The sequence below is a fragment of the Patiria miniata genome, unplaced genomic scaffold, assembly GCF_015706575.1.
Source record: "Patiria miniata isolate m_02_andy unplaced genomic scaffold, ASM1570657v1 HiC_scaffold_29, whole genome shotgun sequence".
In the NCBI taxonomy this organism is placed as follows: domain Eukaryota; kingdom Metazoa; phylum Echinodermata; class Asteroidea; order Valvatida; family Asterinidae; genus Patiria; species Patiria miniata.
Window position 1 is genome coordinate 8,903,960 of NW_024037068.1, and position 16,328 is coordinate 8,920,287.

The following is a 16,328-nucleotide window of genomic DNA, read 5'->3' on the forward strand; positions in this document are numbered from 1 at the left end:
GGTTGACTTGACAACATACTATTCGCGCGATTTTTCAAATTCACTTCAGCTATCCGCTCCGTTCACAAGCACCCCCTCACCGGCAAAGGAAATACAGTTGGGGGTGACCGACCGACGCCATTTTGACTGACTGCAATTCATTTGCCGTGCGAAGCGCGGCCGCGCGTGTAAATAGTACAAATCCCCTGGTGTACGTGCGTCACACACAAGGAACGGTGCGCGTCAACCAGCGAAATGTCCTGCCCATGGGACGTTGTTGTAAGGTACAAGGGCGCCCTCTTTTGGTAGCGCACGGAGCTCATTTAATAGAGTTGTTGGTTTTTTAAGTTTTTTTTTTTACATACGAAAAAGATTGTTGGTTGACTTCACAAAACACTACTTTGTAGGAATTTGACTACGAAGAGGGCAGAGACACAGAAATTAAACGAGAACTCTCACAATTTATCCAAAACTGATGTGATCTCACGATGAATTGTACTCGGTCTACTCGACTCTCCATTCTCAATTTCCTTTTTTCCTGGTAGTTCAACAGGATTCATGTGCGAATGTTCAAATACACGATATGCTAAAATAAAAGCTGGTTACAGCGGCAAAGCCTCATACTAATTGTGATTAAGAGTCTACAGAAAGGTGGTCACGTATACATTTACAACACACTAAGTGGAAGAGAAAAAAAATAGAACAGAATTCTAAGGAACATTAGATTGGCTTGTACAAGGGAATGGAAGTGGCAAGTCTAAGTTTCAAAAGACGAATACATGGTTTAATAAAAACGCGAGTGTCCTCCATTAAAAGTTTTCTCATCGCTGTTTACTAAGTTATGCCTGGAGTTCAAGGAGTCATGGTCCACTTTGTAGTCAACGATTGGATTTAACTCCGATTTGACATGATGTCCGGTTTACCAGTAATGATGGACAAGAAGTATTCCTTCCTTATTGTCACAGGTAATCATTCTGATGTCGTCAATCCAGATGATTTGGTTAGAACTATCAACATCGAAGAGTTTTACCAGGCCATTTGGAGTGACGTTGAAGATGACCCTATTCTGCGTTTTCTGACCTTCTCCCTTCGGCGGAGGATCGTTTACATAGAAGAGGCGCTTGCTTCCGTTTCCTTTCTCCACATAGGTATCACTCATCAATTGTGTTATAAATTCTCCACGCAGATTGTGAGCGTACACAGAACGAATCGGATTGCAACACATGGGGTCAAACTTTAGTAGTATCAAACTATTGATAAGCTCTGCATTATACCCGCTCAGCATGTGCTTCCGAAAATGGGAGATGGGTACGGGTAGGCCTACGTGTATCACTTTTTGGCATTCACCCGTGTCCTGGCTCCAAATGGTAGTAACACACTCGTCGCCTTTAGTGCTGAAACCAACGATAACATTATCGCCGAGTTGAACCTCTGACTTTTCTCCTGGGCATTTTAGTGTATGCACACATTCTCCGCTCTTCGCATCCCACACGCGAATGCAGTCACCTTCGAAGGCCGCCGCTACCATCTTGTCTCGATAGTCCATGTTATAACAAACGCAGTCACCGCCTGTAGGGTCCACTGTTAGGATGCGTATAAGTTTGCCGTCTTTCACGCACCACACGTAAATGGCACGGAACTTGTCACTGTATTTCCCATTGAAAGTAAGCACGTAGGTGATGACCAGTTCACCATCAAATAATAACGACACAGCGTCACGGCGCCAGTTTCCATCTATCGTTTGTAGCAGCTTCCCTGTACTTGCATCGAACGCACAGGCAACCCCACTTTGAAAAGGCACCACAATCACGCCGTCTCTGAACTTGAATAGACCCGCAGTTTCGATAGAAGGAATAACACACTGAAGGGTATTATTCCGAATGTCATAGACATGGATTTCTTTTGACACGCTCTGAATTGCAAGGAGATCCCCATCGACGACAGCCCTGGAGCGTTCATGATGGGCAGTGCGGTGTCTTGGGCTTTCTTCCACATCAAGGTCAAATGCCTTCAAATAAGAGCAGTTTGTAGCCCAGTTTTTCTCCAGATGGTTAGCTCTCATGTAGACGCCTTTCCACCTGCAGGTGCTGGTTAAACCCGCTGTGTTTTCATAAGTCACGATCCTATCTTCCTGGAAGGTGACGATGTCATCCCCTGCAGCACTATCATCAGCTGCTTGCTTGGAAGGCCCGAAGGAGGCTATCTTGGCCAGGTCTGTGCTGGTGCCGTAGCGCTCCCATCCTCTGCTTTGACAAAGAGGGAGCCAGAGTGAATCCTGATTGGTTGCATCGCGTAGCCAACGGCAGCATGATGCCACGTGACACAGGTCAGACGCACTCAGATGTTGCAAAATCGTCGTTATTAAGACATCGGGGACAGCATAGATAAGAGGTCCAGTCGACGCAGCGGTGGTTGATTCACACATATTATCACTCCCAGAAATCCTCCTGTCTGCCATGACCGTCACAGATCTGTTAAAAAAAAAAAAAAAAAAGATTTCCATTTTAGTGTGGTGACAGGAACTGATTATGTGGGGTTTAAGTTTTGATTTAGTTTGATTTATTTGCAATTTCCACTTAATAATGATAGAGTTTGAATATAAGTTAAGATTTAACAAAACACATCAAAATTCATCGAAAATCGTATAAAAATTTAAAAAACAATTAGAAAATCCCCATGCTTTGGAAAATGCGGGGACAACGCAAAAAAGTTTGGCATATAAAGAGTACATATAGTAGTCAGACAATATGATACATTTCACGTAAATTTTAAGATATCTCATTTAAGCTCCCGTTGGGCACAAAGAGTAGTAGTCAGACAATATGATACATTTCATGTAAATTGAAAGACCTCTCATTTTAGCTCACTACAAATGAGCCGACTTCAAACCGTCCTGAACAATGCTAATCGCAAAATTGGATCCTTAGCTAATTATCTGACTTTCTGTGGTTGCAATAGCACGCCCAAAACAACGTCATTGTTTTGAGTACAATCATGACAACAAACAGTAATGTCAACCTGATCGGGAAATTGGTGGGAGCAACAGGCTCCTCTCCCAAACTGGTTTCGATAAAGCCCGCCGCACACGTCGAGCTACCTGTTGATCAGAAAAGTCATTCGCGGTCGGTTACTCAGAACGTAACTCAAAAAAAATATTCCATGTGCGGTGAATTGTTGCCGAGTCCTTTGCCTCGCAAGGTCGTATCAAAACTCTATCCTGATAAATGTCTTTAGCCTCCCGAGGCAAAAAACTCTCCGAGTGCTGCAAACCTGAGCTACTTGCTGAGCTAAACAGAATTACTGGACAACAACAGCACATTATTCTTGTTTGTCAATAGCGAGATTTTGTAAACAAATGGGGACAAACTCCAGCAGGCTTAAGGGCCGGGTGCACCCTAATAAGTAGGTTAAAAATCCGTCCACCGAGCTCGAACATGAAAGTAACACCAAGTCACTGAAATTTTTGACTCCAATACTAGTTCTGAGAGCCATGGAATTGGAGGAACTCAAGAGATATGGGAATGCACCTCTAGCCCGGACGTGGGGTTTACAATTCCCAGCATTTTGGATTCAATTAGACACGAAATTGTGTTATTTTGCCACATGCACCTGTAAACAAGTTTGACAAAATTGGTTGATAAGTAGACTAATGTTGGTCGAATTAACTGCCTACAATCAGGAGCAAATTCTTCCCAAGAGCTTGACTTGTTTTCCCCGAATCAAGTTATCAACCCAATATGAGGTAATTTCATAGCAATGGTGGGTAAATTACATTTCCCAACAGTATTTTAACAAACCTGTTTACAGAACATGTTGTGGAGGGATTTATTTTCAAGATGGCTACTTTTCCACTCCAGTATACATCACTCTTACTTAAAATGGGTCTTCATCTTTGGGTTAAAATTTCTCGAAAAGTCAATGAAAGATGACATCATTGATCATCATTTTCTGTGCAGACTAAACATTTGTGAGAATTCAGATTTTTTTAAAGAATTTTGTATGAGTATTTAGCAATGGTGTATACGGGAATGGTTATATTTGGAAGCAGCAGGTTTTTAAATCGAGGACGACTTCGATTAGAAAACGTGTAAAAAAACCAATGAGAACTGTTGCGAAAAAGGAAAAGGGAAGAGGAACAACCCAGGTGAAAATTGCAGTTGTTGAACTGGTTTCAACTGGTTTCAACTGGTCCCAGTTGAACTGGGAATTGGTGACTGGTTTTAACTGGTTTAACTGGTATTAACTGGTTCAACTGGTATGAACTGGTTTAACTGGTATGAACTGGGCAACTGGTTTAACTGGTTTCTAACTGGGCAACTGGTTTAACTGGTTTCTAACTGGTTTCAAACTGGTATGAACTGGGCAACTGGTGTAACTGGTTTCTAACTGGGCCACTGGTTGAACTGGTTTCTAACTGGTTTCAACTGGTGCCAAATCAGTTTAACTGGTATGAACTGGGCAACTGGTGTAACTGGTTTTCAACTGGTTAGCTGGTATGAACTGGTTTAAGTGGTATGAAGTTTCCAACTGGTTTCCAACTGGTTTAACTGGTGAACATGGTTTCCAACTGGTTTCCAACTGGTTCACAAATGACATGAGCTGTTGCCAACTGGTTTGGAACTGTGAAGTCGTTTTGAATTGGTCTGTAGTTGGCATCAAACTGTCGTTAGCGGGTTGAAATGGTCTTGAACAGGCGGGCTGAGATCTGTGGGTTGCTTCAAGGGCGAATACATGTAGTTTGTTTAATATATCCAGATAGATATTTTGCAATTGATAATAAAGAGTAATTATCCGGAAACAAGTATTACAAATGAGACAAAGGGTAGCAAAATGTTTTGGCAAATACTGTACGTTGTATATATTTGACACTATTTACAAAATGTGTATCATCATAATCAATGAAATATTATAATTGGCTTTTCAAATAAATAGATGCAGAAGTCTTGAACCATGAAAAACTATCAAGATGGTGGTGAAAGTTATTTTACACTTGATTTTTACAAGATTTTTTTGATGGCTGGATGATTTTCCACAATCCAACTTACATGTAAATTTGAATGTTGAGGATAAAAGAGGGAAGGTTTTGTTTTGAGTTTAATGCCTCTCGTTTCATAATTAGGCCACAATCCACGCTAAAACAGTAAAGCTAGCCTATTCGTTTAAATTATGAAACTCGTCTCAATATCTCGGTGAGTAAATTTACAGGAAACTTCAATGGCTTGATAAATCCAGGGCAATTAACATTCAGTCTCGGATCATCATAATATTGACAAAAAAATGGAGAAATGTACAGACCTGGGGAAACAGGTCCTGGGAAGCACAGAACTTTCATGTACTGGTCAAGTTTTATCGAATCAAAGATGAAAAACATCAAAGCTGTAACACTGAAGCCTTGCAGAAATAACGTCACTGTTTTGATATCCAGTTCGCGTGCTTCAAATGGTTATAACAATTACACTCCGAGTCACCTAATTTGCTGCAGATTGTTCCTATATATACGCGCTTCTCCAGTGTCTCCTGTGCCTTTTCCCGTCACTGTCGCACCCGTCTCTGTTGCAAAACTCCTCTCCTCACGTATCGATTGACTGTTCCATTGTGTCCATGGCTCCCTGTCATTGAGAACAAACCGAAAACAAATTAAAAAGTAAGAAAAGCAAACCCTCCAAAAAAGCCTCAAGAACAAAGATGGTCTGGGCTGAATAAGACAGCTCTAGTTGTACTTTCAGAAACCACCACTTTGTAAGGATTTTGCTTTTAATATGTTCAGTCTTAACATTATTAAAAGTAACCTGATTAACTTCTGCAATGCCGAAGAAATTGTGATCCGCAATTAATTTGTATCCTAATACCACCAATATTTCATTTACCTTGCTTTATGCAATACTTTCCTGATCCCTGAAATTATTAAAGGTGTGCTGTTTCTTGCATTTTATGGGAATACGACAGAATTAACCAGGAGTCCAAACTCATTATATTCCTCATTGTGATTGCTTCGAGTATTATGTAGGACCATGGAGCTATAAAAAGGACTAGTCGTGCTAGTAAATTTACAAAAATGTATAATACTTGGATATGACTATGAGCTTTATTTTCTTACCAGCATGGCCAGCTGATCACAAACAAAGCTTAAGCATGTTAAGCAAATAATGATATCAAACATAAAATGTAGTACAAATGTGACAGAATCTATGCTGTACAACGGATACGAATTAAAAAAAGCTGGGTATTTGAAACATTCAGTACAAACTTACCAGTAAGGCCTACAACAAACTGTAGGTTTGAAAGAACAGGGCTCCAGAAACGAATGTACAAACTATCTCCCATTCCGCAAAGACCATGGTGCTGCAGGAATATTAACTCTGACTAATAAGCTGTATGTTTACAGACATGTGTGATGCTTTTGGACGCGGATTTGGAACTGAATACAATACATGTAATCAGTGTTTTTTCGAGATGACGATGTACATTTGTGCCTGCTCCGTCTTTAACCATTTTGAATGAGTAGTAGAACTGAACTGCATGCAGGCTAGCGCAATGTGGCCTAACGGTTTTTCTGGTTGAGGCAAGGTCATATTTACATGTACAGTATATACTGTGTGCTGACCACTAGCTCAGTACGTGTGTCAAAGGGCATGAAGTGACCTTGCGCAAGACTGGACAGTGTAAGTCATATACATGTACAGTATATGTTGTGTGGAATGTACATGTACAATGCATTCCCATACAGTATATCGCTGCACGGGTGGGGGGGGGGGGGGAGAGAGTCCATCATATGTTATTGAACCGCAACCGCGACAAACATTATGTGCAGTATTGAATCATGTTGGCTGGTTTTCTACTGAAAATTTTAAGTCAATTTCCCATTGAAATTCTTCTCTTCAGTTTTCAATTATAAGCTCCATGCAAAAACTGAAAAACAATTAATGATCGACCATCTACCGCAAAGCAAAAAAATATATATAACATGAGCAAATGGCAAATAATTAACAGCTGGTAATAACTTTTTCCATTTATATGGTTCCATCAACTGGTTTCAATTGTTGATGGTCCGGGCCCTATATATAGCTGTTGGTTTTAAATGTCCTGTTACACTGCAGTTTCTGCAACTGGTAGTCGTTAACTGGTTTCAACTGGTCCAGAACATGTTGACACTTGGATACCACTACCGTGACCAGTTTGGTTGCTAATTCAACTGGTTTCAACTGGTTCCTATTAACACCACAAGAATTGCCAGTTGATAACTGGTTTCTTAACACTGATTTCAACTGGTTTCAGTTAATTGATATGGCACAACAAGAATTGCCATGGTTTCTTCAACAGGTTTCAACTGGCTGTTGACACAACAAGAATTGCCAGTTGATAAACTCTTTTTTCAACTGGTTTCAACTGGTTCTTGTTGGCACAACAAGAATTGCCAGTTTGTAACTGGTAAGTTCAACTGGTTTCAACTGGTTCTGCTGAATCCAGTTGAGCTACCAGTTGAAACCAGTTGAATCGAACATGTACCAGTTGGACACCAGTTAATCCCAGTTAATCCCAGTTAAAACCAGTTGAAATTGTAACTGGTTTCAACTGGAATTTTCACCTGGGAAAAGGAAATCATTGATTTACACCATAAACAAACGTCGGTGTGTGTTCTGATGTGAATTATTTACGTGTGAGTAGTGTTTATTTTTTGCTGAAATATCTCTTGCCTTTATTGTGATCCGTGGACAAGCCTTTTTTTTAACCCTCCGACGCAGAAAGCCCATTTAGTAACACACTTACAGTAAGGGGTCCCCCGCGCCACGGTTTGAGGCTACACAACACTGTATCCACATGAACACAATCTTGCCATGTCTGTGGACTAAGGAAGTGTATTGTATTCATAGTCTGTGGTCAAGCCCTGCACTGTCTACCCGCAAGTGACCTTGTTTGTGCACGTGTATATGGTGGGTCCCCCGGGTAGGCAGAAATTGCGTCGGTCCTTAGCCCAGGTTGTCAGGCTCAGATATGCCTGACCCGGGGTCACACACTAAAGGTGACTGCATATATCCGTAGTGGGTGTCTCTGGCTAGGATTAGATGGAAGATCACCAGAATTGGTTTGAATTTTTTTTTTAATTAAGGAAATTTACCAAATTGGGTCCCCAAAAGGGCTTCGGAGGGTTAAAGGTGTTTGTGTTCAAAATTCAATAACTGGAAAATTACACAAGCGATATAATAGGGCTTTCATTTCCTAGATCTGGAAAGCGCTACCAGCAGAACGTCTTGGAAAAAAATAGGAGCCACCAGTTGTGTTTCCTTTTTTCTACTCACCTGGTATAGGGCTGGGAAAACCAAGTTTACACGAATCACATTGTCTTGCAGTCAAGCCCCACATTTCAGAAAGAAGTGCAGCTCACACAAATCTTTATTGAGCTTTATGCCAAATCAATCTACTAGTTACATGTCTTATCCCAGTGTTTTCCGGATGACAGAGATGACTTCGTGCACAGGCAGGTACTGTGCAGGCGTGTCGACTGTTGTGTGCAGAATCATAGCCCTACAAAGATTGGCTGTACATGTGGTTTTTCGATATGGCGCAGGCGGAAATGATGTACGTTTGCCCTACGAACACTGCAAGTTCAGGCGTAATACACTGTGAGTGTAACCGGCACAGTGGAAGTATATTATGCTTCCTGTGTTAAAGTAAGTTCAAGGTGAAAGCAAATTCCGAATGGAGCAGCCTTGGCGCATATGCGCATTTAAACGTGACTGCAGGCAATTGTGTGGAGCATTACTGATTCGCTAACGTTGTGATCTACTGCAGAACACGGAACTCTAATAATATGTTGTCACTTCACAACTTACTATTGACTATCAGAGCCCTTATCGTTGTCATATTACACGTGTTTTGGAATGGAAAAGTACCTACATACATGCTCGCAAAAATCCATTTTCAACGGTGCACATTCTAGCTGTTGTTCTTATTAATGATTGTTCCAAAGCAGCAGTGGCGTCACCAGACTTTTCAGTCTGGGGGGGGGGGCACAGGGGGCACCAGCATTTGATGGGGGGGGGGCACTTAGGTGGATACGGATCGCCGTCCTGGGGGAGGGGTCTAAGGGGAGGGGGTGCCCCCCTCCCCTTTGGAAAATTTTCTCATACGGAGGATGGGCTAGATGCAAAATGGTGCCACATTTGATGCTCATTTGAAGAAAATACGAATTACTGTGCTTCTTTGTCCTTATGAAAAACCAACTCAGATGATGGGAGTTGAATATAACAAAATATATATATATATTTTTTTACCAACCCAAATCTCAGATGGGGGGGGGCACTTGGGGGGGCACTAGGTTTTCCAGGGGGGGCACGTGCCCCCCCCTGCCCCCCCCCCCCCCCCCCCCCCCCCCCCTTGGCGACGCCACTGCAAAGCAGATTCAGTGTGATACATTTTATTGCAAGATCAAATACATTGTATTTTAGTCTATATTCATAAGATGGAAATGCGTCGGGTTGATGTCAATCAATTTAAGGTTTTTGCCTTTCACCGACGTATAAACAATCAATACAACTCAGTGTGTTTACCGCCAGGTGAAAGTTGCACCGAGTTTTTTTTCCTCCAATTTTCGCTCGGGAGGCAGTATATAGTGTTAATACGTCGGTGAAAGACAGAGACCCGATAATCATTAAAAAGACCAGAGTAGCATTTTCAGAATGCAGAATGTCAAAAGGGGATGCTGAACAACAGAGGACAACAGGGTCCCGAACCCCGAAGGCCCCCAGCCTGGCGAAGTGCACAAAACACACACGTCTGCAAACAAACTTCACGTGTTCTATACTATTCATGCCAAAGCTCGTTGTTATGTACAGGCGCCGATTTCCAAATTTAGTTACTGACTTGAAATTGTCTCCTTAATTTTTACCAGATGAGGAGAAGATTCTTGGGTGACTTCTCAAAACACTTTTCAGGTGAATTTGGCTACGAAAAGGGTAGAAGCACATAAACATTACTATAACTCTCATCTTGCAGTTCATCCAAAAACGAGTTTATCCTCGAATGATGAATAAGAGCCTATACTCTTCGCTTTACTCTCGGTTCCCTTTTTTGGTGGTAGCAAAACAAGACGGATGAGCGAAGTTAAATACACGATATGCTTAAATCAAAGCTGGATAAATAGTCAACGCCTCCTACAAACACTTGGGTCGTGACGACAAATCGACAGAAAGGTGTTTATTCATGCAATCAAAAATGGACAATGATAATAATAATAAAAAAAAAATCTTGAACTTAATTCAAGGAATATTGGAAAGATCAAGGGAATGGAAATAGCAGATCTGGGCTTGAAGTAAAAAAAAAACATTAGTAAATAACCGTGTGTCCTCTAGTAAACATTTCCCTATCGCTGTTTACTCAGTTAATTATGCCTGAGGTAGAGTTCAAAACAAGTTGTAATTATAATTTGAGTTTAGCTGTCACCATTGATTTACCAGTAATTATGGATAAGGATTCTGTGTTTGTCATCGTCATAGAGGATCATTCTGATTTCGTCCATCCACAAGATATCTGTAGGACCAACATCAAAGAGTCGTACCAATCCATTTGGGGTGGCGTTGAAGATGACCCCTTTCCATGTTTCCCGACTCCCTTCCACTGGATCGTTGTGCAGGTGGAACAGGACTTTGCTTCTGTTTCCGTTCACTTTCACAAGGGTACGACGCATCTCTTTCGTTACCAATTCTCCACGCAGATTAAAAGCGTACATTGAACGAGTCCATCGTTTACCATAATTGGTCCTACACTGTAGTATTATCAAATTATTCACAATCCCTGCAATATAAGCGTTGGGTTGGTCTACGTGTATCACCTTTTGGCACTCTCCCGTGTCTTGGCTCCAAATACTAATAATGTACACGTTGCCTTCCGTGCTGAAACCAACGATGACATTATCGCCGAGTTGAACATTTGACATTTCTCCTGGACATTTTAGTTTATGCAGACAATCTCCGCTTCTCGCATCCCACACGCGAATGTAGTCATCATCATAGACAGCCGCTACCATCTTGTCCCGATAGTCCACGCCGTAAAACTTGTTTACCTGTCTGCGGGATCAACGGTTAAGATGCATTGAGGTTTGCCGTCTTTGACAGACCACACGTAAATGTCCCGCAACCTCTGACCGTAGTAACGCAAGTGCTTATCATCCCTTGGGATAATGATGACCACCTCACCATCAAAAAACAGTAACTTATTCCCATAGACCCAAATTCCTTTTATCTTTTGTAGTGTTTTACCTGTCCTTGCATCAAATGCATGGGCCCTTCCATCCCTAAAAGGCACCACAAGTACGCCATCTTTGAGCTTGATACTGTTCGCCGAATTCTCACACGGAATAACACACAGACGGGTCTGTTTCCGAATGTCGTAGACACGGATTTCGTTTGCTAGGTTGTCGATTGCTAGGAGATCACCATCGACAAAAAAAATTGGGACTAGAATAGAGCTTGAATTTAATCTTACATTCATGAGAATGATTTGTAGACCAGTTTCTATCCAAATGATAAGCTCTCATGTAGACGCCTTTCCACCTGCAAGTGCTGGTTAAACCCGCTGTGTTGTCATCAGTCACGATCCTATCTTCCTGGAAGGTGACGCTGTAGTGACCTGATCTTGTAGCGCCAGTTGCTTGCTTGGAGGGTCCGTAGGAAGCTATCTTGGCCAAGTCCGTGGTGGTGCCGTAGTGCTCCCATCCTCTGCTTTGACAAAGATGGCGCCAGAGTGAATCCTGATTGGCTAATATGCGTAGCCAACGGCAGCATGATGCCACGTGACACAGATCAGCAGCACTGAGATGTTGCAAGATTGTCGGTATTAAATCATTGGGGACAGCATAGATAGGGGACCCAGTCGACGCGTCGGCAGCGCACTGACCCTTGGTGTCACCTTCAGAACTATTGTCAGCAGCCTTGACGAAACCTGTTAAAAAAAGGCATTTGTTACATCAGGCTAATTGCGACATAACGGAGATCACTTTGAAGCGGCCTAGTAGTATATTTGCTTGTATTCCTCATCCTTGGCATATCTCATGTATTATCCTAAGCAGAACGAATAAGCAAATTATTGGAGTAGGCCTACACTTAGTATTGTTGTAACTGCACCACTCTCCCTTGCTTGGCGAAATTCTATATTAAGCTGCTGATATGTCATCACCTTGGTGTGTGTGAGGGACACCTTACCATTTTAGAAGCGTTAATATTGGTAACCCATAATCAGTAAATTTACAAAATTATGAGTAAAGTTGCGAAATCTGCCACTAGGATTCTCGATTGATAAGAAGAAGGCATTTTTTTTCTCTGTCATGGCATAGGCCTACTCAGTTTGGACGTTATATAAATAAAGCCAGTGAAATCCTTCATTTTAGAAAGAAGTGTCGCTTACAAATCTTTAGTTTCAACAGCTATGCCAATAAATAAATTGACTTACGTGGCACATTCCCCATGTTTTGCTGATACAAATGTACGTACAGATGTAGCTAACACGAAACAGTGCACAGGTGGGTCATCTGTTGCTGCATGCATAAGCCAAGCCACTATGAGGAAGTGATTGACAAAATGGCGCACGAACAGTTTGATACTGTAACGTCGACCGGATCCACGCGTACGCTCACAGGATCACACTGTGAATCCGGGTAAACTTGTACACATGAAAAGGCTAACCCTAAATGAATAAAATAGCTAAAGGTGAAAGGTTCAAGTTGATAGCGAGTGCTGATCGGATCAGCCTTGGCGCATGCATTACTGCAGGCAGCTGTGACTATTATAGCTTCAATGGGTGTTTTATACGTGTATACATGTTTTTTTCTCCTTTGCAGGCATTTGCGGACTTCAAATAACGCATAGTGACAGGCCTCTGCCCAATTTGACGCGGACCCAAACGTCGGTATTTATCTCGCTCCATTCCAAAACATTTGCCAAAATCGTAAATTTATACCTCATTATTTATTTTAAGATTTCCTAAAATAACTTGAATGCCTGTTCCACGATATAATATGATTTTAAATTGATCGGTGACGTTGGAACTTGGATTTGAAAAAGAGATCATGATTTCAATGTCTTCCTAATGTTTCAGCTTTAAGAGGCAACATTTCTTTGCAGCAAATAGGCAAGATCGATTGCTCGTAATCCGATTAGTAAAAATACCAGAAGACGTGGAAGGATAAGGTAACATTACCAGAGGTTAGGCCCCCCAAAAAAGTCTCCGGTTTCTGGTATGCGCGCGCGTCGCCGTAGCCATGCGCGTCGGCAAAATGAAAAAGTTTTTTTTTCAATGAAAGATGATGTCTCAAAACCGCCAAACTCACTGGTTAGCAGTGTTGGAGCAAAGGCTTTGACTCTCAAGGCCAAGGCCAAGGCCAAGGCTTTGACCCTCAAGGCCAAGGCTTTGACCATCAAGCCTCGAGGCCAAGGCCAAGGCTTAACCCTCAAGGCCAAGGCCCTGTTTTATGAAATGACCACAGATATAGAACTAATTATAGTCACTTGAGTGACACATCAAAAAAAATTTGTTCCCCCCCCCAAAAAAAGTGGGTCAAAAAATGACGGCTCAGTGGGCCCCCCCTGGATCCGCCCTTATCATCACGAATTGCTCGTTACGAAGAACAACATTTCTTTAATTGCAATCAACATGCTCGCATAGGCCTACACCGTTTTATGACTGCGCTGTATCTATTAAAGTATAAGTTCAGGTCTTCAATATGGTTTAACTAAACAAAATAATGATTTACTTCTATATTGACACACGATTCTCCCAAGTGTAACAAAAGGGGGATCCAAGAAACTGATTTGGGAATTTTTTATTTGCTGGCCCAACATGGTCAGAAATATCAGCATTATCTAAAACAGATACATGCAAATCTTTAGCACTTATCAGGGAGACATATACAAACAATCAGATCTATTCCATAGTTATATGCAATTAAAGTGATCATCTCATTAGCCCCACAAGTGTACAGAATATTTTTGCAGCAAATCTACTACAATGGTAACAAAATGTGATGCTACAAAAGTGGAAGTGTGCCCAACACACAAATCTACAGGGTGCTTCCCTCCTCCATGGTAATACAATTAAAATAGTAACAGCAAAATTTCGAACAGATTTATCTGGAAAATGCAAAAATCTATGGGCCTTGAAGAGCCTTGACTCAAAATTGCAAGGCCCTCAACCCTCAAGGCCAAGGCCAAGGCCAAGGCTTTTGCCCTCAAGCCTCGAGGCCAAGGCCAAGGCCCTAAAATCCAGCCTTAAGGCAGCCTTAAGGCCAAGGCCCAGCATCAAGGCACTACATCACTGCTGGTTAGACTGGAATCCTGCTGCTGCACAATTTTAACGTGTTTTTAGATGGGGTTATGATCGAGAATAAGCTTTATGTGGCCTCTCTGGACTCCCATATATTTGCACTAAGTTTAGTCCGGCATTATTTGCAGTCATCAGTCGACATTTGAAGCAAAAAAGTCAGGTAAAAAAAAAAAAAAATCCGCGTCGCCGCACCACTTTTTGGACAAGCTCCATACCAGAAACCGGAGACTTTTTTTTGGCCTAAGGTAAGTTGGGGAAAATTGTGCACAAGTATATAGGAAATAATATAATGCCATCAAAATGTAATATTTTCCGGTTACATTATTAGTACTCATGTCAGGTGTTGAAGAATAGCATTTCCAGCAGCCTTAGGCACTGGATCTAGGCGAAAGCCTCAAGTAACATGTAGAGCTGAGGAGACAGTGAGAAGAAATGACAGGTGCATGGGAGAAAAACCCCCAGAGGAATATTTTAGGGGATCGGGAAGGGAATGAAAACCATTCCACATAAAAGATGCAGGAACAGAGCCCTGGACACAACGGTGGGAGGCGAAGAAAGTACCGCTTCGCCAATCTGACTTTGCAGATGAGCCAGTGAGATCTACTGTCATGACACAATCCCAGTGTTGCGCTGCGAATTCAAAGTCATGGCAAATTTACCGTTGAGGACTTTCATAAAATGGCTGTTTTGCAGACAAAGTCCTGTGTCTAGAGCAAATATTGATTTTCAATGTGTCGAATACAGAATGCAGTACTTGTATTCACGTGAACACTGAGCATTGTTTTTCGTGTCGTTCTCAGTGTACGATATACACGATAAGTGCGTTTTGTAGCCCAATTGGCTGTTCCAGGACCTAGTGTCCCTTTAAATGATCAAGCTGATACATAGTCAGCGGCGGCGGAACGGGTTTGAAACTGGGGGGGGGGGGGGGGGGGGGGGGGGGGCATCACCAAAAAGGGGCACTTGCTCAGCATCTTGGCTGAAAGGTCGACACGTTTTTTTCACCGGACACTTGGCCTCCGAAATATCAAATAGTGGTGGGGGGAAGGGGGGGGGGGGGGGAGGGGGGGGGTAAAACCTTCCAACATAGGGGGCGCTCTTCAAAACCGATGATTATATGATATCTATGCATTATGTGCTCATTTTCAGGGCGTATTGTATGGTTTTGGGGGCATATCATTAGTGGGAAATTGTAAATTTTAAGAAATAGTAAGATAATTTAAGATTTTTCTATTATCTCGATGGGGCAATTTTATGTTCGAGGGGCACATTTATGGCAGCAAAAGGGGCACTTCTGAAAATGCCCCCCCCCCCCCAGCACCCCCGGTTCCGCCGCCCCTGTACAGAGTACTGAAAGGATCTGGGCGCATAAGCAAGTGTGGCCGCAGGAAACGGACTAAACTTGAAGGATTCTTGTAGTAAATAAACATGTACATATTTAACCCTGAAATACGACTTGAATATTGTGATAAAAACGGGGCTCTCTAAATTCAAAGTCAAACGTGGAACAATTTCTCCGAAAATTTGCTCATTTTTACTATACAAAAAAAACCCAGGCCAACAAAAGTGTTGCTGGAAAGACGCCGCGCCGGAAAAAAGACCTCAAAATTAAAACGTCTGTCAAATTAATAAATGATAATAACCTTGGCACTATTTTAATATTTTTCTGTGTCCGTTGGGGTGATGTTCTATTTCGGAATGTCATCAGCTGGTCTCGCATACAAAGAGAACAAAATGTTATTAACAAGAACTGCCATAATAGACTAGGCAATATTTCAAAAATGTTACATGAAGAGGCATTTTCGAGTACAAGTTATTAACAAAACTATTTTACCTAATTTCAGGGTGCTGAATCCGAAAATGATGGTTACCAAGCTGATCTTTTAGTGGAGATATGCCTAATTTGCATAAATACTTGCCGTGTAATATATTTGTTCCCATATTTGGGTATATTTTTAATTATTTTATTTTTGGAAAAGCTTATATTGATAATTCTACTTTTATATTTGACTGCAATACGAACCTGCCAATTTTTA

General features: G+C 41.8%; 2 protein-coding genes across 2 annotated transcripts; both read right to left on the minus strand.

Moving 5' to 3' along the window:
* Window positions 1-289: 289 nt before the first annotated feature.
* On the minus strand, window positions 290-6,563 carry LOC119736171 (F-box/WD repeat-containing protein 7-like). Its single transcript, XM_038210193.1, has 3 exons — window positions 6,231-6,563; window positions 5,448-5,588; window positions 290-2,450 (listed from the first exon to the last, which is right to left on the minus strand). Exon 3 carries the CDS (start codon window positions 2,435-2,437, stop codon window positions 899-901), a length of 1,539 nt encoding a protein of 512 aa, XP_038066121.1. The 5' UTR covers window positions 2,438-2,450; window positions 5,448-5,588; window positions 6,231-6,563; the 3' UTR covers window positions 290-898.
* A 3,591-nt stretch (window positions 6,564-10,154) lies between these two features.
* Window positions 10,155-12,631, minus strand: LOC119735447. Its single transcript, XM_038209145.1, has 2 exons — window positions 12,424-12,631; window positions 10,155-11,916 (listed from the first exon to the last, which is right to left on the minus strand). Exons 1-2 carry the CDS (start codon window positions 12,437-12,439, stop codon window positions 11,408-11,410), a joined length of 525 nt encoding a protein of 174 aa, XP_038065073.1. The 5' UTR covers window positions 12,440-12,631; the 3' UTR covers window positions 10,155-11,407.
* Window positions 12,632-16,328: the final 3,697 nt, after the last annotated feature.